At 44.3% G+C, this 26904-nt stretch overlaps 2 protein-coding genes across 4 annotated transcripts; one reads left to right on the top strand and one right to left on the bottom strand.

The window, feature by feature from the left end:
* LOC142897963 (uncharacterized) lies at positions 1-8484 on the bottom strand. 2 transcript variants are annotated; one of them, XM_076040635.1, is made up of 12 exons: positions 8161-8484; positions 7128-7261; positions 4303-4412; positions 3547-3636; positions 3413-3459; positions 3190-3323; positions 2994-3075; positions 2523-2636; positions 2309-2398; positions 2090-2161; positions 1512-1731; positions 1-950 (listed from the first exon to the last, which is right to left on the bottom strand). In XM_076040635.1, the coding sequence occupies exons 1-12, from the start codon at positions 8280-8282 to the stop codon at positions 744-746; spliced, it is 1422 nt and encodes a 473-aa protein (XP_075896750.1). In that variant the 5' UTR covers positions 8283-8484; the 3' UTR covers positions 1-743. The 2 variants fall into 2 exon arrangements, with proteins under 2 accessions (XP_075896750.1, XP_075896751.1); XM_076040636.1 differs by lacking the exon at positions 8161-8484 and adding an exon at positions 4724-4843 and having other exon boundaries at positions 7128-7887.
* Positions 8485-8658: 174 nt separating this feature from the next.
* On the top strand, positions 8659-26631 carry xxylt1 (xyloside xylosyltransferase 1). Of its 2 annotated transcripts, none has more exons than XM_076040637.1 (5): positions 8659-8889; positions 9624-10267; positions 12809-12956; positions 19492-19624; positions 23560-26631. In XM_076040637.1, the coding sequence occupies exons 2-5, from the start codon at positions 9746-9748 to the stop codon at positions 23954-23956; spliced, it is 1200 nt and encodes a 399-aa protein (XP_075896752.1). In that variant the 5' UTR covers positions 8659-8889; positions 9624-9745; the 3' UTR covers positions 23957-26631. The 2 variants fall into 2 exon arrangements, with proteins under 2 accessions (XP_075896752.1, XP_075896753.1); XM_076040638.1 differs by lacking the exon at positions 23560-26631 and adding an exon at positions 23062-23553.
* Positions 26632-26904: the final 273 nt, after the last annotated feature.

The raw sequence follows: 26904 nt of genomic DNA, 5'->3' as shown, positions 1-26904 counted from the left end.
AACGGTTTGATCCAATTTTATTGGTTTCCTTTGGAAAACATTATGCAAACAGCATTCCATCGCTACAACACGTTTCAGTCTACAGTGCACACTTACAAAGAGAGTGTAAATAGGATGGGCTCGGCCGTGATCGGCTGCGTTACAGTTTAAAAAAAAAAAAATCGAAACGGAAACAGAACCCTGAACGTGTGGCGGCGCTGTTGTGCGTTCCACTAACCTTGGAAACCAGAATTCGGAGCGCTGAATTACGTTTGCTGATGCCTCGTCTGTTGTTACCCGTGTAGAAGCAGCACACTCGGCGATGGTTTGCAATCACTCACAACCAGTCCAACGCATTTCTGAGTTGGGGCGTTTTGTTTTAATGGCGCAGCCAGCCGAGAACTTTGAGATTCCAAGGATAGCGGAAGGCACCATCATTCCAGCCCAGTTAAAAAAAAAAAAAAAAAAAAGGAAATATATTTACAGAAGCTGCTGTGTGTTCTACTGGAAAGACGTTGAAACACAAAAGGCAACATAAAAATTGGGTATCGAGTACAGTGATGACGATTAAAATCAACTCTCATTTAAATTACAGCCCGTATTATCGAAAAGACTCGCGTTTACAAAAGTCGTCTGCTTCCCCGCTACGGCTCCTCCACGGCGTCACGACAGTTAAGACAGACTCGCTGCGATCAGGCACCCACGTGGCCTCGATTTGCAATAGAAAAAGTGGACGACGGAGGGAAGCGCGGTGGTTCCGCCGGCTAGTCGCTCATCTCCATGTCCTCCTGGTGGTGGTCGTCTCCGTTCAGCTTGGACTTCTTGGGCAGCTGGACCTCGGCTCTCTCCGCCTCCTCCTGAGCTTTGGGCGACGAGGCCGAGTCGGAGTCGCTTTTCCTCTCGTCCTCGTCCTCCTCCGCTTCCTTTTCGCTGTCGTAGCCTTGTTCTTCTTCGTCGTAATCCCGCGTCACCTGTCGGAAAGGATTGAGTGATGGGATCTTTGTAAAGTTCGAAACTGTGCAGTTGGCGGGGGGTGGGGGGGGGGAAATCGCTAGTTACCAGACCATTTAATTCGATACCGATTCAGAGAGCTACAACTCAATTAATCGCGATTAATCGAGAATCGCGATTTATCACGATTCCTATATATTAGAATATTGTTATATTCTGTCACGGCTCCATATTTTACCTCTGTTGCTCAGTCATCACTCTTTTTTTGGAGAACGTGAGACATCAGCTGCCACTATTCGTTGATGAAGTGAGCAGTTACGGCGACATAGGAATCTGTGGAAATCAATGTCCACGCATTTTCATCTGCGTGTTAGTTTGTCTAATGTGTCATTCTAACCGGACTGAAGCGCAGTCGCAGATGAGTTACGGCCTTATTAAAAAACAAAACAAAAACAAAACAACTTTTGTTTTTGAAATTTGTGAATCAATTCATGATTATTAATGTCATAATCCCGATTAACCATTCCCCCCCACCCCTACTGTGCAGCACACCCCTCCTCACCCCCGACAACAAAACAAACCTTGACGTCTCCTTTATCGCTCTCAGACTTGCGCTCCCGTTCCCGCTCTCGTTCTCGTTCCCGCTCGCGTTCTCGCTCCCGTTCCCGTTCCCGCTCCTTGTCTTTGCTCTTCTTGCTGCTGGAACGTTCTCCCTCATCTCTGCTCCGGTCTCGGTCTTCCCGCCGCTCCCTGTCGCGTTCCCTCTCGCGTTCCTTGTCCTTCTTTTTCTCCTTCTTGTGACTGCGGGCAGGACAGCGTGTATGTACGTTTTAATACGACACGTTCCAAGAGTTTAAACAATCAAAACTATTCTCAGAATTCCCACTGATTTCAAAGCTGAACAAAAGTTTTGACAAAAGACTTTGCCATGACCTTAATACAGCATGAATACAGAAATGTGGTACCAGTGGGGTGTAACAACAAACAAATTCTGCTCGTTTGTAAGGGACATCAGGACTTTTTCCAGAACTTTCAATGATTTTACAAAAATTCCATGACTTCTCCAGGTCCCGGATTATTGTATCTGTTCAGTTTGCGGTTGTTCTGACACATCTGCCAGAAGCCCGTCTCCGGATGTGAAACACTCGTGGCCACTCACCGCCTGGGCGACGGAGACCTGCTTGGCTTCCGCTTAGGGGACCGGGAGGCGGTGCGGCTTCGTCTGCGTCTCCTGCGAGAGGAATTCATCACAAAAACAGAAAATTCATTTTCCTTGAATTTTTGAACGAATTTTCATTCCAGACTGCCGACATTTGAATCAGTCGGGAAGGGAAAAAAAAGAAGTGAATATTTCAAACTGGGACGAGGTTCCACTCACCGAGTGGCACTTCGAGACCTGCGGGCGCTGCTGTAACTCTTGGGGGGCGTCTTTGACCTTTTCTTTGCTTTCTCCTCCCTCCTCCTGTCCCTGTTGGAGGAAGCGAGCGAGGGCGTCAGTGTTGACAAGAGGCGTCGGAATGGGACGGAGTGTTCCGGCTGGAGGTGAGCGAGGCATGCAATTGCAGTTTCATTATCGACAGTGGCAAAGTGACCTGGATCTGCTGCGGCGGCCCCGTTCCCTGGAGTAGGACCTCCTCCTGCGAGGACTCTTGGACCTCCTCCTGCTCCTCGAATGGGACCGTCGCTTGGACCTGCTCCTGGAGCGTCTGTTCAGGTCGAAAGAGTACAACGATTCCAGCGTTACATTACATTTCATAATTTAAAAAACTTCTGTCATATTGTTAATTATATTATACTGCAACATTGCACTATAACTATTATTACTACTTTATTGTTAGTATCACTGCTATTTTATTATTATGACGGTATAGTTTCATATTTTGCAAATTGTATTGTGTTCTCTTTATAAACTTATATTTATACTTTCTAAATCCTTTTTACACTTTCTCTATTCCTCGTAACTGCACAATTCACGTCGGGTTCTGCCACACCAACGTGACATGTGACAAGTAAAACCTTTGAATCTTTAACTGAGCATGGCACTCGCAGGTTTCCGTCCTCACCTGTGTCTGGAGCGAGAACCGGAGCGTCGGCGCCGCGAGTGCGAGCGCGAGCGGGAATGTTTGCGCTTGTCGTCCTTTTTACCTGCAGAGCAACAGAGTTGAATGGGACGGCGGCAAAGGAGGACAACTCAAAGACGGAGTTCTTGAGCTGAAATGAGTCACCGAAATCCCCCCAAAACCAAAACTCAGCACTCACTTCCTGGTTCGATGGCTGCAGAAATGAGAGACTGAGCCTCTCGTACTCTCTTCATGGCTTCTTCAATCTCCTTGTTGGCGCCGTCGGCCTTCAGTCCGGGATTTAAGTTCAGTCCAGCCGCCAATGGATTCAACCTGCGAGCGGCACCATTGTGTGAGCTTTTTCTGAAAAAGGCGACTCGGGCTTCATTGACGCTGGTACTGCAGTGTGTGGACTTCCTTACTTGGGGTCCATGGACTGCATGAGCTTCAGGAAGTCTGCTGACAGGGCCTGACGAGAGAGGACAGTTCCAGCGTGACCAACGAGTTTCATCACGACACGCTGCTCCTGACAAACGCCACCGCTGCCAGTTCTCACCTGGGGGTTCATGTTGGCTCCCGGTATTCCCATGGCGGCCATCTGATCCATGTTGGGAGCTCCGAGACCTCCGAATGGTGTCGCTCCCATCTGAGGAGACACAAAGACACTGAATATCGGCTTCTAGCTTCTTTTTTTTTGGGGGGGGGGGGGGCGGGGGGGACAGAGTGCTCCAACGTTTTAAAGGTCAAGTGTGTAATATTTGGAGATTTTAAAGAAGAAACGGCGACATCAAGTGGTTACATCTTATATTGCAGTGTCTTTCACTCCCCCTCCCCCCTTGTGAATTTGCCAGTGAACTACAATGGCCTAAGCACCCAAACCTGGATATCTTTACCACCTTCTTCTTTGTTGGTTTATTTAAAGACGCATTACAAAATGCACTGTCGGGCAGCTGGATTGTCCACACCGGGCCTCCTTAGAAATCTGGCGGTGCAAGATGGCAGCTCAGACTCTTGCCCTATGTATAATCTTATATATATGAGAACCGTTCTCAGGGTAGGAAAACCAATTACTTTTATTGCACTGCAGTAATGCACTTTTATTAATGTATTTATGGTCTGTATATTAAGCTTTTACCAATATAAAAATCACAAATCAAGCCAAATATGACACACTGAACCTTTACAGTCATTTTTCATTCTCATTCATGGTCCGATTTTCTTCTCCACACGGCCGAATCAAAGAAACAAAAATGTTAAGCGTGAAGGCAGAGTCCCCGACGGGGAGAAACAGTTGTTGACGATTGTTGCTTACCGATGCCAGAGGATTGGGTGTCGGTAGAAGGCCTCCCCCGGGCATCATTCCTGCCACAGCATTGGCTGGAGCCAGCAGCGACATAGCTTTAGATTCATCAGGAATGACTCCTGGAGAGAAAGAACTATTTTAGGAAGTGCTCGGAGCCAACAGCGATAAACACTGAGACAAGACTTGCAGACAAGCCACCTCAGTCTAACTAGTCTGTAACTAAAAAAAATATGTGCACATATATGTATATATTTATATATATGTATATATATATATATATTTTTAAATGTCTTTGTCTTGTCTGTAAATCTTGAACCCTGAATGACAATTCTTTTTTTTTTTCTTTTTTCTTTTTCCAATGTATGATTAGCAGCTATCAGTTTCAAAGTCACAATACACACTGTGGTCAACACTGCCAAGATTTTATCACCTGTACTTGTTTTTTAAGTCATGAACCAAACGTAAGCAAACACAGCCAGTTGTCCCGTGGGATGTGCTCTCAACTTTCATTAGATGTTTTAAGAACAAGCGACTCGCGCCGGCTGCTTCGCTATAAAGCACACAAAAACATTGAGATACAGAAAAACAAAGTTCATGATTTGGGTGGGAGACACAAGGATACATTTCAACATCACTTACCATCACCAAGACAAAAACAGAAAAGGTCTAGTCATCATTTTTTTTTTTTATAAACCCTTTTCTGGCCTTTTTTTTGCCGGTGGCTACTTTGTACAATCCCACCCACCACAAAAATCATACTTTTTCTGCTAACAGGTTAAAATACAGCTACGTAGTTACCGGCAGCATAGTGTCAGATACAGTGATGACGTTAAACAGTAAAAGGCTGTTGCCACCAGGGCTGTGAGGACGACCACATGGCTGCAAAACACAGGCATGTGGCTGCTATTATCCCTGAGCTCAAGATTGTGAACATCACAATTTGGAGGTTTCTGGATGGAGGAACATTTTGAGATTGCTGAAAGTTTTTTTTTTTTTCTTTGGATGGAGGCAGGGAAAGTAAAGGTGACAGTTAAATGTGCGAAATTGGTAATAAGATGCGTGTTTTCTTTGGGAAGTGACGCACTAGAGGACTCTGTCCAATCAGGGCAACCTGTTGCTGTCTTTGTCCTGCTGGTGAAAACAGATCATCACAGCCCTGAGTGCCAACTGAGCCGTAATACAATCCCCATACTGGGCCCAAAGCTGAAGAACAAAAACACCTAGGTGATCATCCTTGTTGTCCAGTCTGAAAACAGTGTATTCTTTAAGAAAAACTTTTTTTTTTCTTCAAATTTTAAAGGGGGGAGGGAAGGAGAGAGAGAGAGGGGGAGAGAGAGATACTCGCACACATGCACGCGCACACACACACACACACACACACACACACACTACAGAAAGGACACTTGAGAAACAGGATAAGGCTGCAGAAGACAAAACTGTTGGTGGCATTTTCAGCGGGGCCTGGTATACAGGGCTGGCTGAACCAGGAAAAAGAACTGTAAAACACAACAACAAAAAGAAACACCACTGTTAAACGTGAGAGTCACTCTTTCAGAGTCATGTGTGGCGAGGCTCATTAAAAAGCATGTTTTTCCCTGCGACATCAAGCCAGAGCTCAGTTTGTTTTCCACCTGAGTTAAGGACAATTTAGACAGGCGTACAAAAAGAACTGCATGTGCATGCCAAATGACGTGCTTAGAATCACCAGACTTCCAATCAATTGCCTTTAAACTTTGACCACATGGGCTTTCAGTGACTCAAACAAGGTACGTGTGGCATGTTGGATGTCTCACATGAGTAAATGTTCCCTTATTTGTCTAAACTGAACTAACGCTCGGGTAGTAAGTGTTGGTATATTGCATGTATTTGTCAAGTCCACCTACAAACAGTACTACTCTAACCTGCACACTTTAGGGTTTTGGTGTCGGGAAGCACCAAACAAATCATATTATCTCATATAAACCACTTTCTAATGGACTTTTTCATTGCCAGTCCATAAAAAGGCCACATGCCATGTTGTTGTAAGGCTATATTTTGAGACACTGATAGTGAGAGATTGTTTAGGTTACCAGCTTAAAAACTAGGACACCAATCTCACCCAGTAAAAACACTCTTAATGTGAAAATACAGTCCTACAGACTGAGTGATGTGAACTGTTGTAATTTAAGGCTCATCTGGTTACTTAATTGCTTTTAAGAGTGTTAACAGAAATACAGTGGGTCAGAACTTGAGTCTTTCAGTCTGTACTAATTGTGTCAATATACTGAGTTTAATACCCATTGAGTAGCTCTACTGAGGGAAATCACTAAATGAGTCCATGTTTTCTGTTAGAAGTAGAGTGCAATACATCGCTACACCTTTTCCCATGCCCCCTCAGATTAGCATTAGAGCTGTGTCGCTACTACTGTAAGAAGAGATGCCATAAATAACACAGTAAGGAAAAAAATGAAGTTAATGTTTTACGGCAGAACATAGAAGGGAGGAAGCTTGCAGGCAGCCTGGCGCATTTATTTTTTCTAATCTCCTGATGGTAGCAGAGGACTAATCCCGCCAGCAAGGAAGGTGCTCTCTGCAAATGACTTGTTCACTATGAAAACCACAACACAAATAACAGAGAGAGGTTTACAGCTCGATTGCAAGACAAGGACAAAAAAATTATTATTCATTTTTCACATACCTTAGGAAAGCCAACCACAGTAAAGTTTAGCTAATATCACTTGGAATTGGAAAAAAAAACTCAAGAGGCTCATAGTTTACAATTATAGTCAAGTTTCCTACAAATTGTGGTGCAGCATAAAGAGTTGGGAAGACGAGTGAAACTGGCCAAGACCCACCTTCGGCAAAAGGGACCACGATCAAGGCTCTGTCCACGAAGACGGTGTTGGTCAGGTGTTGAGAGACTCCCACCGACTCAGGCTCAAGGAACTTTACAAAACAGACACGTGAAGTCACAGGCAAGGGAGAGTCACTGGAAAAAAACACAGATATGTTGTGCAAGAAATACAAACGAGGGGCCACAATTTGCCTTCTTCACTCTGAGCTGGATTGATCGTGGACTCCAGGAACAACCGGTATGTGGACCGGACAATGGTCCACTCTTGAAAAATGACAACAGAACAGGCAAGAACAGGAAAGAGACCTTGGGCTTTCGCTTGACGGATTCGGAAAATTGCGTTTGACTACCTCTTGCAGTGGCTCACTGACACAATGGATGGATTTGGATGATTGCAAGCTTATTAATTGTTGGGGGGAAACTTGTTTGTTTACTGTGCGTATGACAATGAACGCTTTGATTGATTGATTGTTTGTTTGAGAAGTTAGAACGAACCCACCAGAGAGCACGCGACAACGCAACTTTGTGTGCACTTCCGGCCCACCAACTTTGGGATGCATCAATGGATTTTTAATACATTAAACGTCAAGTACGTGGATTATTAAAGAAACGTACGTCTAAACGTATTTTATGTAAATTCTCCAGTTTGTCTATAGACTATTTTACTGAGCATTATTAATAGGAGGCTCGAGTCAACATTGTATTTGCTCAAAACGGACTGCACACGAGTCGGCTGCTGTAATTCTGTAAATTAGGTACACCTGCGCCTAATTTATACAGTACAGTCAACGTAGGTCGATCAGATATACTTTGCACGTGGATTATAATACACATGTGCGTTGCGGTAACGTCAAGGGGTGTGGCGAACGCGACGTTGGTCGAGCTCTGAAAGGCGCGGAAACGTTGGCCGCGCTAACAGAGCGCCAGGTCGAGAGGCCTACCCTGCAAACACAGGCCCGTCTACTCGGATTCAGCCGGAACCCGTGAGAGGCGCTAACGACAGTCGAACACAATGCAACGGGTCGGATACTTACTCAGGTGGAAACAATTTGAGTTCCTCTATGTTTCCAAGGAATCCAAACAGAGTCCTCATTTGTTCCGACGTGGTGCTCGGCGAAACATTTGTCACCTGAATGACGTGCGTGCTGGAATTCATTTTTGCGAGTGCTAATTGAGCTAACTAGCGCCACGCTAGCTACGCGTCGGTAATCGCTGGACGGCGGCGAACGAGACGAGTTTTTTTGCGACGAAAAGCACACTAGGCGAATATAAAAGCAGTACGCATCTTTTCCGGTGCAGTGAGGAATGAGAAGTGATGCGAGGAAGACCCCCAACGTTCGCCTGTGGAGAATAACAATGCCGACGACGTCGTCGTTTTCTTCGCTAGTGTGCGTTTATGTCGTTTCATTTTGAATTAGCGCCCCCCTCTGGTGTTGTATCGACTTTTGTCTCTGAACACATCAGGGTTTTTATTCTGTCTCTCGCTGTCAATAGTAGTCTTGCGGTCGTGTCGTCTGAATGAGCTGTGCAATAATAATAATAATAATAGGTGGTACATGTAGTTTTATTAATATTTAAACTCCACACTCCACATATTTTGGCATTTTGCTAGGTAGTGTATTGACTACCCTCGTACAGTTGGGGGCGGTATGCCAACGAGCGTGATTTCTTCAACCCGCCACAAAACCAAAAGTGAAGAAGAGGAAGAAATCCCTTCGCAGGCTGTCAAGATGGTAATAATCGAAATTCAACGTACTACTCATGTAAGTAGATGAAACATTGTCAGTTTTTTTTAATACTGGTAAAAGATATGTTACGTGCATGACGTGATTTTATTTTATATCACCTGATTTGAATTCCCTGCTTGCGGACGGCGAGAAGAGTTCTGGGGATCATGCAGCCTCATATAAACAACGTAATGCAGCACACATTGCTGCACAGATTTGTTAGCATTAAAGAGCTGCATGCAAACCGTAAGAAATGTAAAAGCTGTATTCACTGAGAGCCTGCCAGGATTATTTTTTTTTAGTGGCCAAAGTAAATGGGATGCCATTTGAATTTCCCTTCTCCAAACTGATCCACTGCATTGTAATCACATGAGATGTGCACGGTTTGACGTAGTGCCTCACACACAAGAGTGCTTTAAAACCAGGCTAAACATGTTTGTTTACAACTGCTGTGACAGGAACGTTAGGAGGGCAAAGTGTCGTCGATGTATGCCTTCATATTTATGACCTTATTTTGTATACCACCCAACGTAATAGACAAGAAGGCTTTGCTCAAACGCATTAACTATATATATATATATATATATATATATATATATATATATATATATATATATATATATATATATATATATTTATTTACTTTAAAAAATTTTTTTTTAAATTTTTAAAATTTTAATTTGCACCGTTTGTTGTGTAACTTGTGCTGAAGATGCCTGAATTTGTCTGAAGCGGTTTCCTTTACATGGGTATCTGTCTGTCTGTTATAGGAAGAAGTTGGCACCGTAAAAGTGCCTATGAATTAAAAAAAAAAAAAAAAAAGGCCGCAAGTAGAGACTCCTTGACAGCCTGCACTTGCAATCACACCTTCTCATGACACCAACACGGAGATATGGGCTTCTTAAGACTGGTTGCTAGAACCATGGGTAGGGTCAGCACCTTCCGATCCTACCAGTTCGTGCTTCTTCTTGCTGCTGCGCTCGCAGTTGTAGCATTTTACTACTTTGCCTCTGAGAGGCAGAACTTCTCCAGCACCACAAAGAGGATGAAGGAAAGCCAAGCCAGCCACCACGTCAGCAGAAACGCTGCAGACCTGACTGTTGACACCAGAGTCTCGGACTATCCTGAACCCGAGGAGCAAGAACGGGAAGGGCCAGACGCAGAGTTTGAGGCCCAGAGAGGAGACGGCAACGTTGGTGATTATCACTACCATGCGCTCATGATGTTCACAAAGGTAGACAAGAGCCGGAGCCTGCAGGACAAATTCCGGGTGGCCATGCTGTCGATGGTTAAACATGCACGCTTCCTGGAAGGAGAGCTGCTGGTCCTTCATTTCGTGAGCGACCAGGCCAGCAAAGAACTGGGAGAGAAAATGCTGCAGGAGTTTCTCCTTGACGCAACATTCAAGTATGAGGTAGGCAGTTAAAATCTGTTTGCATTGTGTTTCCAATATATTTACTTCAGAGTACTTGGAAGATCAAGTTGAGGCAACTGTACTGGATTTGGTACTACTTTGATTTATTCTGGAATTATTTACTTATTATTTACTAATTTATATTTTGGAATTTAACTTAAACATGAACTTGTTGGTGATGATTTGAAACACATGGGGGCAGTGTTGTCCCTCTGAAGTCAGCACTAGTAAATCCCCAGGTTGAAATGCCCTCCCGTCCAGCCACCAGCGCCCTGTGTTTCGTCTGCCAAAAGGATTATGTCCCCTCTTTGTTGCTCTGCTGGCTGCCTGCAACACCCGGACCCCTTTTTCCCCCCTTTTCATATTCTCTTCCGAGTACAATTGTGTGGGATTGTTTACAAATACCATCATTACCTCTGAAACAAAGCAGTAGCAATATGCCTGTTTTTGATGAAAACTTTGCAAAGGACAGCAACCATCAAAATTACTGCTAATGAGAGAACACATGTCCTTGAGTTATAGAATTCACCAACCAATTAGATTTGCTTGATTGTAAAGTAGAATTCTAGCAGTATGGCATAGGGCCAGTCAAGTACTTTCTGAGTTGCAGTTTCTTGTTTTTTGAACTACTTAACACGGCAACAACTTAACAACTTGTAATTATTTATCTGCTCGCTGCTCATCACCATTAATCGCCAAGCAAATCAACTTCTCACTGAGAAGACCTGCGGTTTTTCCAGCTACTCTATGAGAGATGTTTTCCACATCAGCTGACACAAGCCATCTATATAACTAGATGACAACTCACAACTCCAGCTATTAATTTTGGATTTTGGTGTCCTTCTAGTTGCCTCTGGTGTTATTCTGTAGCATTTCTTGCAAATCCTATGGCATGGAGTTAATTAGCAGTAATCTTCCCTCACCCTTGACACAATAATGACAGTCGTCCCTTTTCCCCGACGCGGCCACACCAGAGCGACCGCCCACGGCCTTGCGGAGACGGTTCACATGAGCACGATGTGTCTTTCTCTGCTAAAGTGGAACAGTGTCTTCGCAGATCCAGGGGGTGACACTGTGGTTATGCAAGAGTTTTAGCCTCCATCACCTCCCATTAGCTGTGAAGTCAGTGACACCAGCATCAAGATAGTTTCACTCGCCACAGTCACTCATTACTGTCAGCCAGTACTGTCTGCTCATATCGCAACAAGCCACACAGTCTTTCCGCACCTTTTCCACATGCAGAGATGTTTTTCACATGAGTTGGAGCGTAGAAGTTGTACTGTGCTATTCACAACGTGATCCCTTCTCCTCTGTAATGTTTATGCTCCAAGCTCTTTGCCCTTATCCATCCCTGCAATGTAGGCCACTTTACACAGACACACTTTTTTTTTTTTTTTTACCGTTTTGCAAAAAAAGCTTTAAAAAAAATTGCATTTTTAGATTTCATCTGCATGGAACGGTTATTGGTTCCATTATTTTGTGTTTCCTCCCAACCCTTCTCTTTGTAGTAGAGGCAGAGTAAATACAGTAAGAGCTGAGGCAAATTTCTGTCGCCGTCATTCCATCCAAAACATATTCATTCTCTGGAGACAGGCATTTATGGCTGTGAGCCCGTGTTTTACCAAATATGCTTAATGCCAGTATTTCACAGCAATAAAACTGAACTGTACTCAATGTTCCTTTCTGACTGGGAAAAAAAACAACACGACGTACTTAAATCAGAATGTTGTTGGAATTATTATCATTATTATTATTATTTTTTAAAATATGCCTTTAAAAAGCTGCTGTTTTGAAGTCGTTTCCAAATGTTCTAATCCGCTTTCCACCCCTGGGGAAAATAAGAAATTTAAAGATGCACTAAAAAAAAAAAGTTGTCCAGTAAGCACTTGAACGTTCACACAAAGGTTATGTAACTCGCAGAGCACTTCAGAAGTGAGTAAAATACATTTTTAAAAAACCTCACTGAATAATTTAGTGCTGCCAGCTGTGGGAAATGGCAGCACAGACCTGCCAGTCTCTCGCCTCTTTAAATTACAAATGAGACGTGGACCCAAACTGTCCCAAAACTCAACTCAGCAATGAGAGGGACAAACATCATCTCTCTCTCACGTTTCACGTTTACTAAAGACCTCTCACTCTTTGCAAGCGTGGGTCCCGTGCAAAATACTTGATATCCACTAGGGTTTGGAATGTGGAACCTGATTACAATTTATATCTATGTTATGTTTGTTGGCTACATCTACTTTATATAAGATATTGTTTAATATGCTCCCCTGATTGTGACATTGGAAAGAAACCATCTGTTCTAAATGGGATTGCGTATTGTGTCAAAGCATGAATGATGAAACCTTTGCGATAGAAGGGCATTTATTTATTCACTTTAAATATTAATGTTTGCGCAGAATGCCTCGATATTTTAGGTTGATTGGGGCCCTCCAAGCCTCTGGGACAGATTTGTGAAAAGAAAAGACAACATAGGAAAGAGTGCCCCATTACATGTCCTCCTCTGTTTCACTGACGTTGCGTTGATTTGACTCGCAGGTGTTGTTCCATGATGTGGCAGCTCTCACGCAGAAGCTCTTCCCAATTGTGGAGGCCATGCAGAAGCACTTCAGCTCCGGCTCCGGGGCTTACTACAGCGACGCCATCTTCTTCCTCTCAGTTGCCATGCACCGCATCATGCCTGAGGGTAAGCAAATCTTCACGTTTGACCTCGCAACTATTGTTCAGTGTTCATGGCTGTGTGGTTTATGTTGTTGTGCTGTGGAAATCCTAAAATCGAAGTTCTGTTAGTCTTGTTTCTTATTTGTTTGTTTGTTTTTCTTAATTGAAAAAGTTCCTAAAGGAGCCACAAAAGCTTCTTTTCAAGCAGTTTGAAGTCGCTGTTTTCTTGGTCCTGGCTTTCCCTGGACACAGCAGGAAAAGGCAGAGTGGACGGGCTTCTAACAGACACGTGGCTTGCTGCAGGGGCCACGGGGCTCCATGACGGAAGGTTGTGTTCCATCTCTGCTGCCCACAGTAGCCCCCCCGTGTCGGTTCTGACCGATTGCGGCGATCCCCCTCTGGTCTGTTCTGTTGTGGTTCTCTTGGATGTGCAGCATGTGGCGTTGCTCCGTAAATCCAAAGCGCCGACTGGGGCGTCGGTGATTGAATGGTCTCCAGGGCCACAAACGTGACCGTCACGACTCCATCCTGCTAACCGCGGCGCTCAGTCACGTGTGAACGTGAGTGCGTGGTGAAGACGATTAATCAAAACAATCCAAATTGTTACTTTCCAACTGACTCGGTGGTCATTCGCTAGTTGGTTACAGAGTAGGGTTGCTTCATACTGAGTTTAAGCTTAGTGTTGTAAGAGGTGACGATAAAAATCTGAAGGCTTGGACTGGTTTTTGAAGTTGGATATCAAAAATGTTGTCGCTCTTTGAATTTGTTTCCTTTAAGAGTCCTTAAGGATCCCTCTTCTGCAGGGCTGGGGGTGGGTATGGGGGTGGGGGAGGAATCCTTTCTATCAGATTGTGTTCACGTTCTCTCTTTGAAACTTTGCAAAGGACATACCAAGAGGGACATCCTCTTGTTTGCAATATTATCGACTTCCTTCATCACTTGAAAAACTTTGACAGTGTCTGTCATGTATCAGTCAGGCCATTGTTTGCTCACTGGAGGATGTAATTTGTTTTGGCGCACATAGAACAAATGTGACATCTAGTGGCGGCATGGTATACATGCATAATTAACTTTTTTTTTTTGTCCATTTGAAATATGGCCATATATTTCAGTCAGATTAGTCAGAATCCGTCTTCCATAACTGGACACCTTTAAAAGTATTTGAAATGATGTTGCATCTCTCATGGATTTCACCCATTTATTCTCAACAGAATATAAATAAATGTGGTTTTGAAGTTGTCTGGCGGAGTTCAGCTGTAAAAGTTATGCAGTGAACCTACAGGATACCAAAAAAAAAAAAAAAAAATCATGTTAGAAGGGCAAAAGAGAATGATAAATAGATGATTTTACCTCTGGGAAAGTAGTTGAAAGTGTGATTACTGTTCAGCTGTCGGCAAAGTGATTTGTCGAGGACAAAGCTGACTCAGTTTTCAAACACGGCGACAGTGTGACATTGAATGTTTTCCTAGTTCACTGTGCAAAGCACATTTGTCTGGCGGCGTCTCATGTTGCCCCTACTAATGAATCATGTGAGCCGCCGCCGTGTCCAAGTGATCCTGGCTTTCTTTTTCCGCTTTGAAGCAAATAAATACTGGTTGCCTTAATAAAAGGGAGAGGGCTAAAAAGGTTGGGAGAGTGTTCTATGGATATTTTACAAACTAAAAAAATATGAAAACCTTTTTTCATATTAGGTTGGTGCTACTGAAATTAGTGACAGTATCTTGCTTGCTTATAATCTTCATCTGCTTCTGATTCTGGTGAAAGTTTGGGCGGCCTCGTTGAATTTTGCGAGCCACGTGTAACTCATAATAAAAAAAAAATAAACCGACTCCTTCTTTATGCCCCTTAGTGTGCGGTGAGTTGTTACCTGCGTGCTGCGTGTCACTGATGGGGAGCAGCCTGGCGACACAAAGGCATTTTAATTTTCCGTCACCAGCCCTGAGAGTATGACAAGTGACAGTGGCAACAGTGGAAACTGGCTGTAATTAATAATTAGGGTCCTGTGCGACAGTTTTTGTTTATGAGCGTGTGTTCCGTATCTGGCATTCCCTCTGGAGGCCTCCACTTAATGCAACCCAGATCTCCAGCGTGACAACAGCGGCGCCTGAAGGTGACGCAGCAACTGTTTGCGCCTCTTGCTTTTTGTATGTTTGTAGTTCTGTCATGTTTTCTCGAACAGAATTATTTTTACGTCCACCATTGTTTTACAGTCCTTAGGTTTTAGTCCCTCCCCCCCCCCCCTCTCAGTTTTGAGCGTTCAATCAGCTCAGTGCGTCTCTGTGAACTGTGGGGAGAAGCCGCGCTGGCACAGGGTGTCTTCTTGTCAATTTAAAACTAACAGCTGTGCAAGCCTTATGAATTCTGTGTATTCGGTGTATACTACATTTAGGTGCATTGACTGTGTATTTAAAAATCACAGCTTTTCTGGACCCTCTGGGTACACGGTGGTGCACTGTGCTTGGCTGCTCATCTTGATGCCTTGAGTCGGCTGCTGATTGTTTGATTAACCGGCTACAAAGTTGTCGACAAAGTCCGGAATGTTTCTAAAGGTGAAACATTGCCATTGCCTATATTTAAAAAAAAAAAATCATTGTCTTAAAAAAATCATTGTCTTAGCCACTGACTAATCGACAACTGAAAATAACTGAAAATCACCTACAATGGGTTTACATGATTCTTGGCACAGAGTGGCCATAATGCAGAGAAAAACTTGATAGAATTGATCCTTTTTTCTCTATTAAATGAGTAAACTGACTGACTGAAAAGAGCTCACATCGGGACCGACATTAAGGCCAAATGAGATTGACCCACTTCGGTTCTGTGAACTGCGACGTTGGACACCATCCTGGACGTGGATGCATTAAGAACCGTGTGATCTAATTGAGGCCTGAGGCCAGAGCTGAGCTGCTCAACAACATTAGAGCTGCCAATAACAACCCATTTTTACCTGTCTGCCTCTAATTTGACCCGTTCATTTAATTCAGCAGCGAATTATGTTTCATCAGGGATTTATTCTGGCCCGAGCTGCACAAGTATTTCAAGGATAGATGGAAAAGATCCAGTACACTAAACTTGACGCTCCTCAGTTGGCTGTCTATCTGAATAAAATGTTTGTTTTTGTCCTCTCAGCCCAGGGTTCGGCATGTCCCGGGGCTCTAAGGAGATAAAGGAGGAGATAAAGTGCAAATTTCTTCTGTAGTTCAAACAAATAAACTCCTTTCTTTTTTTTTCTTTTTTTTCTTTTAAAGCAAAGATAAAGATTTTCATTTTTACATGACGACATTGGTAGCATTTGTTGGACAAACCACCTCCCCCCCCCCCCCCCCCCCACACACACACACACACACACACATACACACACACACACACACACACACACACACACACACACCTGGTGTGACTGTCTCATTTACTACTAATCTTCCCTGTGGCAATTCCATAAGTAAACATTTCTGCAAACTCCATGCAGTGATACTGTAGATTCTGTTTTTATACCGGTAAGAATATCTATTCATTTTCCATCACAACAATGGAGTCCATCCAGCTGTTTCGGTGTGAAGGTGGGGTTTCAACCTGGGCCAGGTCGTCAGTTTATGGCACCACGCCGTGGAGACAAACACCCATTAGCACTGACACTCACACCTACGGCCAGTGTAGAGTTGCCATGCGGCCCAATGTGCTGTTTTTGGACCGCGGTAGGAAGCTGGAGCACGTGGAGAGAGTGAGAGCCAGCACAGAAACGGGGAGGGCACGCAGACTCCACACAGAAAGGCCCCGGGCCAGAGATCGAACTTGTGACCTTTTTTGCCGCACCACCGTGTCGATGTACTTCAGAGTTTGTTTGCGCCAATTCATCAGCGTCATTCAGTCAATGGTCAAGCCACCTTGATACAAACCAATTCTATATTCACAGCTTTTTGTGATGACTCATTCCATCTGTCTGTTTGCCTGTTTTAGCAATTCGCGACCCTCTTCCTGTTACGCTAGCAGCAGTTAAGCCCCGTCAGTATCAACAGGCAGGGTTGCCCACGCTGAGGTTTCTCCTCTGAGCCCCCCCTGTGTTGGCTTAGTGCACGAAGGCATTGTGACAGCGGCTTCCTTGTTTGGAGAGCACAGAAAACAGGACTCTGCATTGCTGACTCGACGACAGAAAATGACCCTCAATGTTTTCAGTTCTAACATGCAGTTTAGATCCGGATCCAGATTATTTTTTTGGTGTGTTTTAATTATGAATGATTTAAATCTGATTAGTCTATTAGTTTTGCATCGAGGCAAAGCGTATCTTTGGCCAGAAGGTAGCAGTGCGCAAACCCTGAACAAGATGTGCTTGGCATCTAAAAACCACTTTGTTGGCCAAGCTTCTTACCGTGCTCAGGTTTGAAAAGTAGTTGAGGGCCAACCTTGTAACCTTTGCGCAAACTCTTAACAACACACCATCGTCGGAGAGCTTTTTGTGGACCTGTTGCTCAAAGGTCAATTTGCCATGCCTTACAATCCACACATTGCCGTTGACAAAGTCTATCCAAGGGCCATATTATTCAGTCGAAAATTGCCCGTCATGGTTGCTAATGGCCGGGCAAGAGGTGGTGATGCGAGAGAGGTTGCCTGGCAGGCGACCGGGGCTGTATGTCAGCGAGCTGAAAGCATTGTGTCTGAGGCACCGTGACGAGTGTAGGATGAGACAAACTTTTGAAACTATAATTCACCTGTCAGGTGTCAACTTGCATGGAAAATGAGGAGAACGACCCGACCGCGCTTTGGCCCCTGGTGGTAAGGTTGTTGATTGCAACTAAATAAATACCCCTCATCTTTGTCAGCCTGCAGCTGCTGACAAAACAGTCAACATTTTCTCTTTTGAAGGCATTTTTAAAGTTTTTACTGTTCTTATTTATGACTGACAATTACTGCAAATTGCTTCAATTTAAGCGACAAAGCCACAACAATTTTTTACGGGTCAGCGCTTTTGTTTTCTGTTTTCCACCAACCCATTTAAGCTGAAAACTGTGCTTTTCAGCACTCTGACCGTTTGAGTACATCTCATTATCTTCATCAGCATAGCAGCAAGCAAAACAAAGGAAGTTGAAACAATGGACAGATGAGGACCTGCATATCCTGGATACTGCTGCTACGACTACATCCACAAACACAATGGTGTGTGTGTGTGTGTGTGTGTGTGTGTGTGTGTGTGTGTGTGTGTGTGTGTGTGTGTGTGTGTGTGTGTGTGTGTGTGTGTGTGCTGGTTTGCTTGCCTACTATAACTGTTTTGTTTTTTTCCAAACAAAAATGCAAAACTTAAAATCATAAAACCATCGATATGAATCTGCCTTTTCATTGGGACAGATTTCTTTGCATCCCAGCCGTGCTGGTAAAAGTACTGCTGTACTGACTGGGTACTGAATGATCAATCAGATTTTGCGTATACCCCTAGTTTTCAATGACATTTGCCTCAAAGGGCTTTTTTGAAGATTCAAATTTTTTTTAATCTTTTTTCTTTTTCATTTTTTTTCTTTGTCTTTGAAGATTCTAAACAAATGCAACCCCCTCCATCTACCCTCTTAGACCAGGGGCGGCCAAACTTTTTGACTCGTGGGCTACAATGGGTTCTAAAATTTGACAGAGGGGGCCGGAGCAGGAGCAGATGATAATGGAGTGTTTTGGTAGGAGAAGAAATATGTAGTTGAGGAGCGTAAGGAGCCGGTGTGGGGACAGTGTGGGTGTTTGTTGGCTGTAGGCTACCAAATGATGATCACACGGCTCCACCTCTGCTGGACGGCAGGTAAAGCTGCTTTACCCGGGGCGCAGGACCAGGGACAACATCCTGATGTGGTTTCACCTCAGTTGGCAGTACCCTGCTACGCCTTCTGGGAAAAAAACAACAACAAACGAAACAAAGGAGCTGAGAGACAGCAGGGAGACGCCACAGGCCAGGAGGGATCTGCTCGCTGTCAAAGTCTCGACCTACATTCACCTGTGACTCAGACGTCCGTTACCTTGTGACGCTCCAGTCCGTACACCGCTCTCATTAGCGGAACAGACGCCTTCCTTGCCCAATGGCAGCTGTCCTTTTGATGACTGGTGCAATGTTGATGTGAGGGCAATTTTAGAAGTTGTCTATCACACTGGCTGAGGCTGTGCGGTTAATCGATATCCACAGGGGGATTCATTTGTGTTTGATTCTTAAGTTTTCACTTTATTCCCAAACGAGGGAACTTCGCCTTTGTTTATGAAGAACCTGTTCATTTTCAAGTGAAGTTTGGTGAAAGGGAGGTTCTCGCTTCATTAATCTCAAGGGATTCATCTTTGTTTGGTCAAGAAGACTGTAAATGTGACTTTACTCAACCCATCTTTCAGTTGCACTTCATTCCAAATAGGGACGTTTGCTATATTTCTTGAAAGATAACATATTTGAAATAATTGATTTAATTGTCTTTTTTTTTTTTTTAATTGACATTGAAAATGGAGTTTTCAAAGAAAATAAATTGTGATTTTTTTTTTTTGTTGTTGTCCAAAATCGCCCAGCCCTAACGCTGCCTGGTCAATGTTTTGTGACGTTGTTTCAGGTCTGACACGGATTGTGCAGCTGGACCTGGACCTAAAATACAGGACCAACATCAGGGACCTCTTTCAAGAATTTCACCGGTTTCCTTCAGGGGCAGTTATTGGCATCGCCAGAGAGATGCAGCCAGTCTACAGGTAGGCCCTGAGAACGGTTTCTTTCTTTCTTTTTTTTTTGTTTAAAGAGAGAAAAAAAAAATATATATATATATATATATATAAAATAAAAAAAAGAAACCAACTGAAGATTGTTGCTGCAAAATGCCATGTCGGCTCCATTGGAAAACATCAAGCCGACGTCAGCTAAAACTGTAATATTTCAAACCGAGCACAGAGCAATCAGGCTGTCAGCCAGAGTTGTTCCGCGCAGTCACAATGACACAGATGTGTCATGTGCTACAAAGTCACCGTGAACGTCAACAGCCTCCTTCGTCACGCCGGTGTCTCAGAGGAGTCTCTGCGTTTGGTTTGAGCCCGGTGATGCTGACGGCTGATCTGTTTTCCGCACGCTTCTCTTCCTCCGTGCAACAGTGATGCGTCTTGCAAACAAGCGACTGCACAACAACAGCTGTTGTTGGTTTAAAAAGCACAGCCTTTGCTCCAATTATCAGTAACGAAGCTGTGTCGGCAAGGCGCTCTGACCATTCGTTATGTTTTATTAAAATCATCACAGGCAAAATGCATCTCATTCTAAATGTCTTCATCTCAAACAAACCAAGTGTGAAGGCTTCAGTATTCTGCTGCGCGCTGCCGGCCGAGTTGCACTTTTCAGCCACCAGTAAGTGGACCTTAATTCGAGAAACCTGTGTTTGCATAGCTTTGTGTCAATCCTTTAGACTGGAGTGTTCCTGTATTGAGTGACGAGGGCTCTCGGCTCCCACTCTGTTTGGGTGCTAATGGATGGAGCATTATGCAGGCCGACACATCCTCCCACCAGCCACATTCGCAGCGCATCCTGCCACTAAAGACTTGCATTATTTGGCAGGGACAAAAAAAAACAAAAGCCCCGTGCTGTGTGTGTGTTTTCCCGCTGATGTCTTTGTAACATTTCAACTAAACCCACTCACACGTCAGTGTCACAGTCCGAGCCCGACACAGCCAGCAACAAGCTCCTCTGTCAAATCTGTTGTGCGAGTCCGTTCAGATGCTCCCAAGTTTCCCCTGCAGCCAAATAATAGTGACTATACTTTACCTCACAACGTTGTTGTTCAAAAGATGCTGCAAGGCACATTTAAACTCGTTCTCAAGTTTTGCAGGGAAACCAACATGCAGCTTTTCAAATGGAGCTCAGAAGCCGAGGAAGTTTTTCAACTTTAAAATTTTCTTCCAAGCGTTCTCCTCATATTACGAAACACGACGATGAGCACAGGACTTTTTGTCTGCTGTCCCTTCCACAAGCAGCGTTTCCTCTGCTGAAGTGTTTTCCATGCCAGAGAACACACTGGGTTTTTTTTTTTTTTCTATGCTGGACAGAGTGGTGGACCCATTTGGGTTGGATAGCAGCACAGAACGTCCCCGTCACCTACTGATGCTCCTCATTCTTTCGCAACTGACAGAGAGACACTTCACTTGGAATGCTGGCAGTGAAAATTGGACACAGGAGGATGGAGCCGTGAACTGATCCGATTTCTAAGCGTCCATCTCGATTGCCTTAGTGTCAATAGGACAGAGAAAACAGAAGTCACATAAGAGAAGTTCATGACTGTAATATCTGATTTTAACAAAGTCATTTTTTTTTAATCATTATGCCACTTTTATACTGAAAATGCCACATAATACTTCCCTTCTGAGAGGATTGTGCGAGACAGTAATTGTAAACACATGCATTAGTATGCACGTGTGATCACTGCAGTCTTGACGTTTGGGACAACATGCTCGGGAATCCATGCTGTGTCATTTACGCAAGTCTGTTGTCTTTTCCCATTATCATAGGAAAAGGCTTTTGAACCTTGCAGAGTCAAAACTCGAGAGTTCGTATGTGGATATTTTTGAGCATTGCTGGAAGGGAACATCTGCTTTTGTTGTTTAACTTTTGAAATACCGCTGGGACTTCATTACATCTGAGTGAGGCAATGCTGCACACACCACGTGAATAAGACAGAGCACAGAAAGTCCCTGTTGTTTTTTTTTTTAAACAAGTATTTTGAATGCTGAATATTTCCAGAACTTCCGTCTTTTGTGTTCCACAACATTTGTTGTGTTCGCAGTCGAAGGTGAATTCACGAGCACGCTCTGATTTAATGATGGTGTCAGTGAGCCGAAGGAGGCTTGTTCATTAGTTGCATATTGGGCGTCACCGCAGCTCACCCTCGTGTCAGTGAACCTGCAGTGTTGCTTTTTTTAAGTGCTACATTTTTAGTTTATGTTATGAAAAATAAGCCAATCCGTTCCATTTCTTCTCCCGCCGCTTGAAAAATTGCAAAGTGACGCGTGTGAGTGCAGCACTTGAGCTCTGAACATTGCGTCCTGTTGTTAGAACCCGGGCTGCACTACAGTGGCTGCACTAACTGCAAAGCGTGGCTCATGTGAAGCCTCTGAGTTCATAGTTAGACGCTTACGCTCATCACCAAACAGAGTCTCGTCTTTTCAACGAGACAACTCTTGAGTCGAAGCACTGCGTTGGACTCGCGCTTGTCAAACTGAGCGGGATGGAACGGCCCCTTGTAAATGTTCTCATGGTGGCTGCGCCGCTCACCCCGCATGTGTCTCCGGGCACGTAGGCTCCGATGTATGTCTTTAAAAATGGTAAGTGATCTACTGGGGCCGCGTAACCCCGGCTGCCAAACTATCAAAGTGTATGAAACCGCGGACACGCCGCAGCTGCCGAATATAGGTCAGTAATGTTATTAAAGCGTGAGTCAGAGAGTGCACTGTCCCCACCGCCACCCACAGCACCAAGAGCTGTTCTTGCAATCACCCCCAAGGAAGCTCAGGTTTTGATGGCATGAAGCGTCAAACTTGTGTGGTGATACTTTCAGCTATGTGCAGACCAGGACATGTGTCTGAAAAGTTTTGTATTATATGACTACATCAATCAACCAATCAATCAGTCAGTCAAAGCTTCAATGTCATTTAGCTGTAAGTACAGCTGCATTACAGGCAACTGAGGGTGTTTCTCCCAGACATGCATAAAACAAAGCAATAAAGTCGGTAAATTACCGAACCAGGCAAACATGTTAAAGACTGTTCTTAATTTACTGTAACATTTCCAACATGCTGGTGAAAAGGTAAATGGTAAATTTAATGCCAAATTCTCACAACGATGACTTGCGACTTTGTGTGGGAGAACAAGCTGTGTGTATGCGAATGGCTTAAGGTTTTTATTCAACTCAACTAAAAATACAGCTAAACTATCGCTGGCACCTACATGAGTCAAGTGTGCCAATGTCAGTTACCCTTAATTAGACATGCATTACATAATACAGGGTGCCCTTCAAAATAAACTTTTTTTTCCCCCCCTACGCAATTGGAAACTTTGGAAATTTGGACACTAACAATGAATTTCCCCAGAAGGCAAAGCTGTTAACTTGTGTGCATTCAGTTCACACTAAGTAAATGCCCTGTGTGTCCTGTAGCTGCTTCAGAGCCGGCGTGTTGGCAGAACATTGTGCTGCGTTGGCACCGGACCGCTGGCACTCCGGTGTGGCCCGGCAGTCCTGGACCGCCTCGCTTCCTGTCGCAGCGCTGTCTGTCGAGCAAATGCGGAGGGAAACAGAACCGATAGTTGCTCTTCTACGTTTCCAGTAGCACAAACACACCCAGACACACAAGAGTGAGACATTTCACTGCAGGTTTTCAAGTTCCAGACAGGCAGAGGGGTGATAAATGCTTTGGTGAGCCTCACCACGACCACCGCGCTGCATCGCAGAACTTCAAAGTCTCTCCAAAGGCAGCTTGCAGCGATACCGTCTCCCAGCAGCTGGTTTACATTGACAAGTGCAGGTCTGGGAACCGTTTCTTTCCCCCCTGAGTCGGTCGTCGCGCAATCGCCTTATTGTTGCCAAACTGGCGAGCGCTGAATGAAATGCCCGACCTGACTGACGCGGCCATTGTCCTTGTCGAACCTCTTGCAGACACACCTTCTGGCAGTATCGCAAAGAAAACCCCCAGAGCAAAGTCGGGGAACCGCCCCCCGACGGCCTGCCGGGCTTCAACAGCGGCGTGATGCTGCTGGACCTCGGCGCCATGAGAGCGTCGCGCCTGTACAACCGGCTGCTGGAGCCCGGCAACGTGGCCCAGCTGGCGGAGCAGTACCGCTTCAGGGGGCACCTCGGCGACCAGGACTTCTTCACCATGATCGGCATGGAGCACCCCGAGCTCTTCCACCCGCTGGCGTGCGGCTGGAACCGGCAGCTGTGCACCTGGTGGAGGGACCACGGCTACGCCGACGTCTTTCTGATGTACTACCAGTGCGGCGGCCCCGTCTTCATCTACCACGGCAACTGTAACTCCCCCATCCCCGACGATTGATCATTCAGCCTTTGAGGAGGTTTGCTTCCCCCAACCATCCACCCACCCACTTCAATTGCATTTTGGGAGATGAGAATTTTGACTTTGATGGAGATTTCCTTCCTCCATCTCCACGTCACCGCTGGTACTCTGCCCCCTGCTGGTACTCTACCCCCTGCTGGTCAAGGGGTTCAGTGGAGGACCATAAAACCTTGCTGCTCCTCTGTGTCTTTCCTCTTTTTTCCCCACTTGCATGCAGGATGAATACAGCCTTGCATTTCACCAGGAGCTGTGACGCTGTTGCCGGGGGTTACTGAGGGTCAAATAAAGACTAATGGGGGTCGAAATCACAGGTACTTTTTTTTCTGTCGCCGCCGCGTCTGCATGGCAACCCCCTCAGCATCTCGAGGTCAGAACACCTTTGGTTTGCTCCTACGTGAGGGAAGGAATGCTTCCACCCAGCGCTGGCTGCCACTGTGACTGCGCGTTTGAACTAATGATTCATAAGGGCTTAAAATCAGGATTATCTGCGCTCCAAATAAAGGGCCTGATCTCTCGTCCATTGGCATCTTGAAACAGTGTTAGTCAGTGTCTGTTTGAACCTGTGATCCCTGAACTAACTCTGATTCCCGGCCGCTTCAGCTTTCCATTCATCGTCATCTTCATGTTCATCAGGCTAGGGTGAATCCTACCCCCCCCCCCCTCTTGTGATTCGTTTGAAAGAAGGCTTTATTGAATGCCGCGTGGGTTCAGTCGGGAGCACAGGCCGCTGCCTGAGTTCCATTTTTTCTTTTTTCTTTTTCACGCACGTCTGTCCACAGGTGAGGCGACCGGACGCAAGCATTGCACCAGAGGAGTGGGAGCAAACAAAACGAAACTAAACCAAAATTAGTCTTGTTCAAAAGCCATAGGGAAATAACTAAACAAACTGATATTTGGAAGCCATTGAGGGTTTTTTTTCCCTCTTAATTCATTTTCCAGAACGCTGACCATTAAACCACATTTACCTGAAATTCTTTCAAAATGAATCTTACAACATGACACTTTTATCTCTTGAGTCAATGCTCTTCTGCTTGATCGATTGAAGTTCAAGAAAAAATATGATCAGTGTTCAAAGTGCAGTAACTTGCAGTGGATATCTTTTGGTATCAACATGTGTGCGGAGGTTTTAATCAAACACAGTCGTCCAGAAGACAGTTTTGAATGGACTGCTTCAGACTGATCACCTCTACGCCCCTCCTTCTGACCGCATTACTCACCGTTGGGTTACACCAGCGCCCTAAAACTCTTTCCGTCTCACGGAGACAACCGCGTAATGCGTCTCAATACGTCTGCCCATCTGGAGCGGATGGAAATTAAGTGGAGACAAATGTCTCTGACAACTGTCTGTGGGCCAGCAAGAGCCTTGATTGGCAGGTGAAGCTGAACAGTCGCAAAAGTGGTAGCACTGTTCAGATGATCTTTTGTTCCGGACCCTTTTCTGCAAAGGGACCCAAGAGGTCGATCTCCATGACTGTGTGTTTCTACACATCTTCTGAAAAGCCACCTTTTGGACTCATTTCTTGGGAGTTCCCAGACTGTGTGCAGGCAAATGATTGTTTTTAGGAAAATTGTGAAGTGATTTTTTTTTTTTTTGCACAAAATATAATAATATTTTTGGCTGCATTCAGACCAGTCAAGTGTTTAGTTATCACATATTGGCCCTTTGCCATCAAGACATATTTGAATGCAGCAGTTAATACACAGTTGATTGTGTCATGCCAATTTACATGCCTTAAAAGCAAATGTTTTTTCTGACACGGCTGTTTTTGTTGGATTTCGCTATCATGGCTGGTGATACTGTTATCGTTACTGATTTAAAATTATTGGTCTTGCGTTCCGAAATATTCCCATTTAGATGGATGGATAGATAGGTATACTTTATTGATGCTCGGCTGGGGCAAACAGTAACAAATCTATTGAAACAGCATATAAGAAGAGCAACCTATTCTTAACGAGAACTCAATATCTTATTAAAAGCCCAGTTGAAAAAAAGTAAATAAGCATAATATAATATGGACTTGAATATTTGTAGTGCAAAAATGGGAACAGGTTAAAGGGTGTACAGTGTCACTGGGAAGTGCAAAGGGATGTTGTGTTGGGAAGGATTTTCTGGATTTTTTCCCCTGGATTTTTTGGTAGAGATTTGTACCTTCATTCCTTTTTACTGTTTTTTCACATGTGGTTTGATTCATCTTGTGATTTTTTTTTTTTCAATTATTTCAATGCACTGTAAAAAACTAATATGAACTGAAGTGTGTCCAGATATTTAGCTAAATGACAACCAAAGATACTGAAAGGGACCGTTGGTAATGAGTCTTTTGTCTGTGGTCAGGAACAACCTAACCACGACGCCAACAAAACAAGGCTTGTTTGTTTGTTTTTTTGTTGTTGTATTTTTGCAGTTTGGTTCAAAGGGCTAAACCTGTGATGGTTCATAAAGTAGCATTTTCCGCAGTTCAACTATATGTATTATGTTAGGTTATTGGCAATAAAGGGTAAAAATGAAAGTTGAGCAGTATTAGTTTTAAAATATAGTCATTACCTGATTGTGTTACATTTTCATCGCTACGTTTGCCTTTTATTTATTGGTCTGTCACCTACCACTGTTTTCCTACATGCCCTGAATCATAATAAAGTGGAATCGAAAAAGTAAATATTGTACGTTGTTGTTATGAGTGGCATTTCCATTACAATTTTTTGCAAAATCTTTTACGAGAATTACGTTTGATTTGTTCGTTTACATTTGTTTGCTGTCAAGAATGGTTAAAAATTTCTCTTTGATTACCTGTAAAAAAAACATATTCCGTCTCCTCCTCCATCTAAACACAACGCGCCATTTTCACTTGAAGTGAACTGGTCATGTGACCCTGCACGTCATGTCCACTGACGTGTAAATGCGAAAAAAGTGTTTCCACGACACTTTTGCG

Source organism: Nelusetta ayraudi, unplaced genomic scaffold (assembly GCF_046127955.1).
Source record: "Nelusetta ayraudi isolate G7.1 ecotype Tasmania unplaced genomic scaffold, CSIRO-AGI_Nayr_v1 ptg000062l, whole genome shotgun sequence".
Classification (NCBI taxonomy): domain Eukaryota; kingdom Metazoa; phylum Chordata; class Actinopteri; order Tetraodontiformes; family Monacanthidae; genus Nelusetta; species Nelusetta ayraudi.
This window is presented reverse-complemented; position numbering and strand designations above follow the sequence as displayed.

Bases quoted from the DNA above. Each gene is read 5' to 3' on its own strand.
- LOC142897963 (XM_076040635.1), bottom strand. From the start codon at position 8,282: ATGAATTCCAGCACGCACGTCATTCAGGTGACAAATGTTTCGCCGAGC. The intron at 3,076-3,189 runs GTGAGTGCTGAG...GTTGCTCTGCAG, and splicing joins TGCAGCCATCGAACCAGGAA to GTAAAAAGGACGACAAGCGC. The intron at 2,399-2,522 runs GTCACTTTGCCA...TTCCTCCAACAG, and splicing joins GGCCGCCGCAGCAGATCCAG to GGACAGGAGGAGGGAGGAGA.
- xxylt1 (XM_076040637.1), top strand. From the start codon at position 9,746: ATGGGCTTCTTAAGACTGGTTGCTAGAACCATGGGTAGGGTCAGCACC. The intron at 10,268-12,808 runs GTAGGCAGTTAA...TTTGACTCGCAG, and splicing joins ACGCAACATTCAAGTATGAG to GTGTTGTTCCATGATGTGGC. The intron at 12,957-19,491 runs GTAAGCAAATCT...ACGTTGTTTCAG, and splicing joins GCACCGCATCATGCCTGAGG to GTCTGACACGGATTGTGCAG.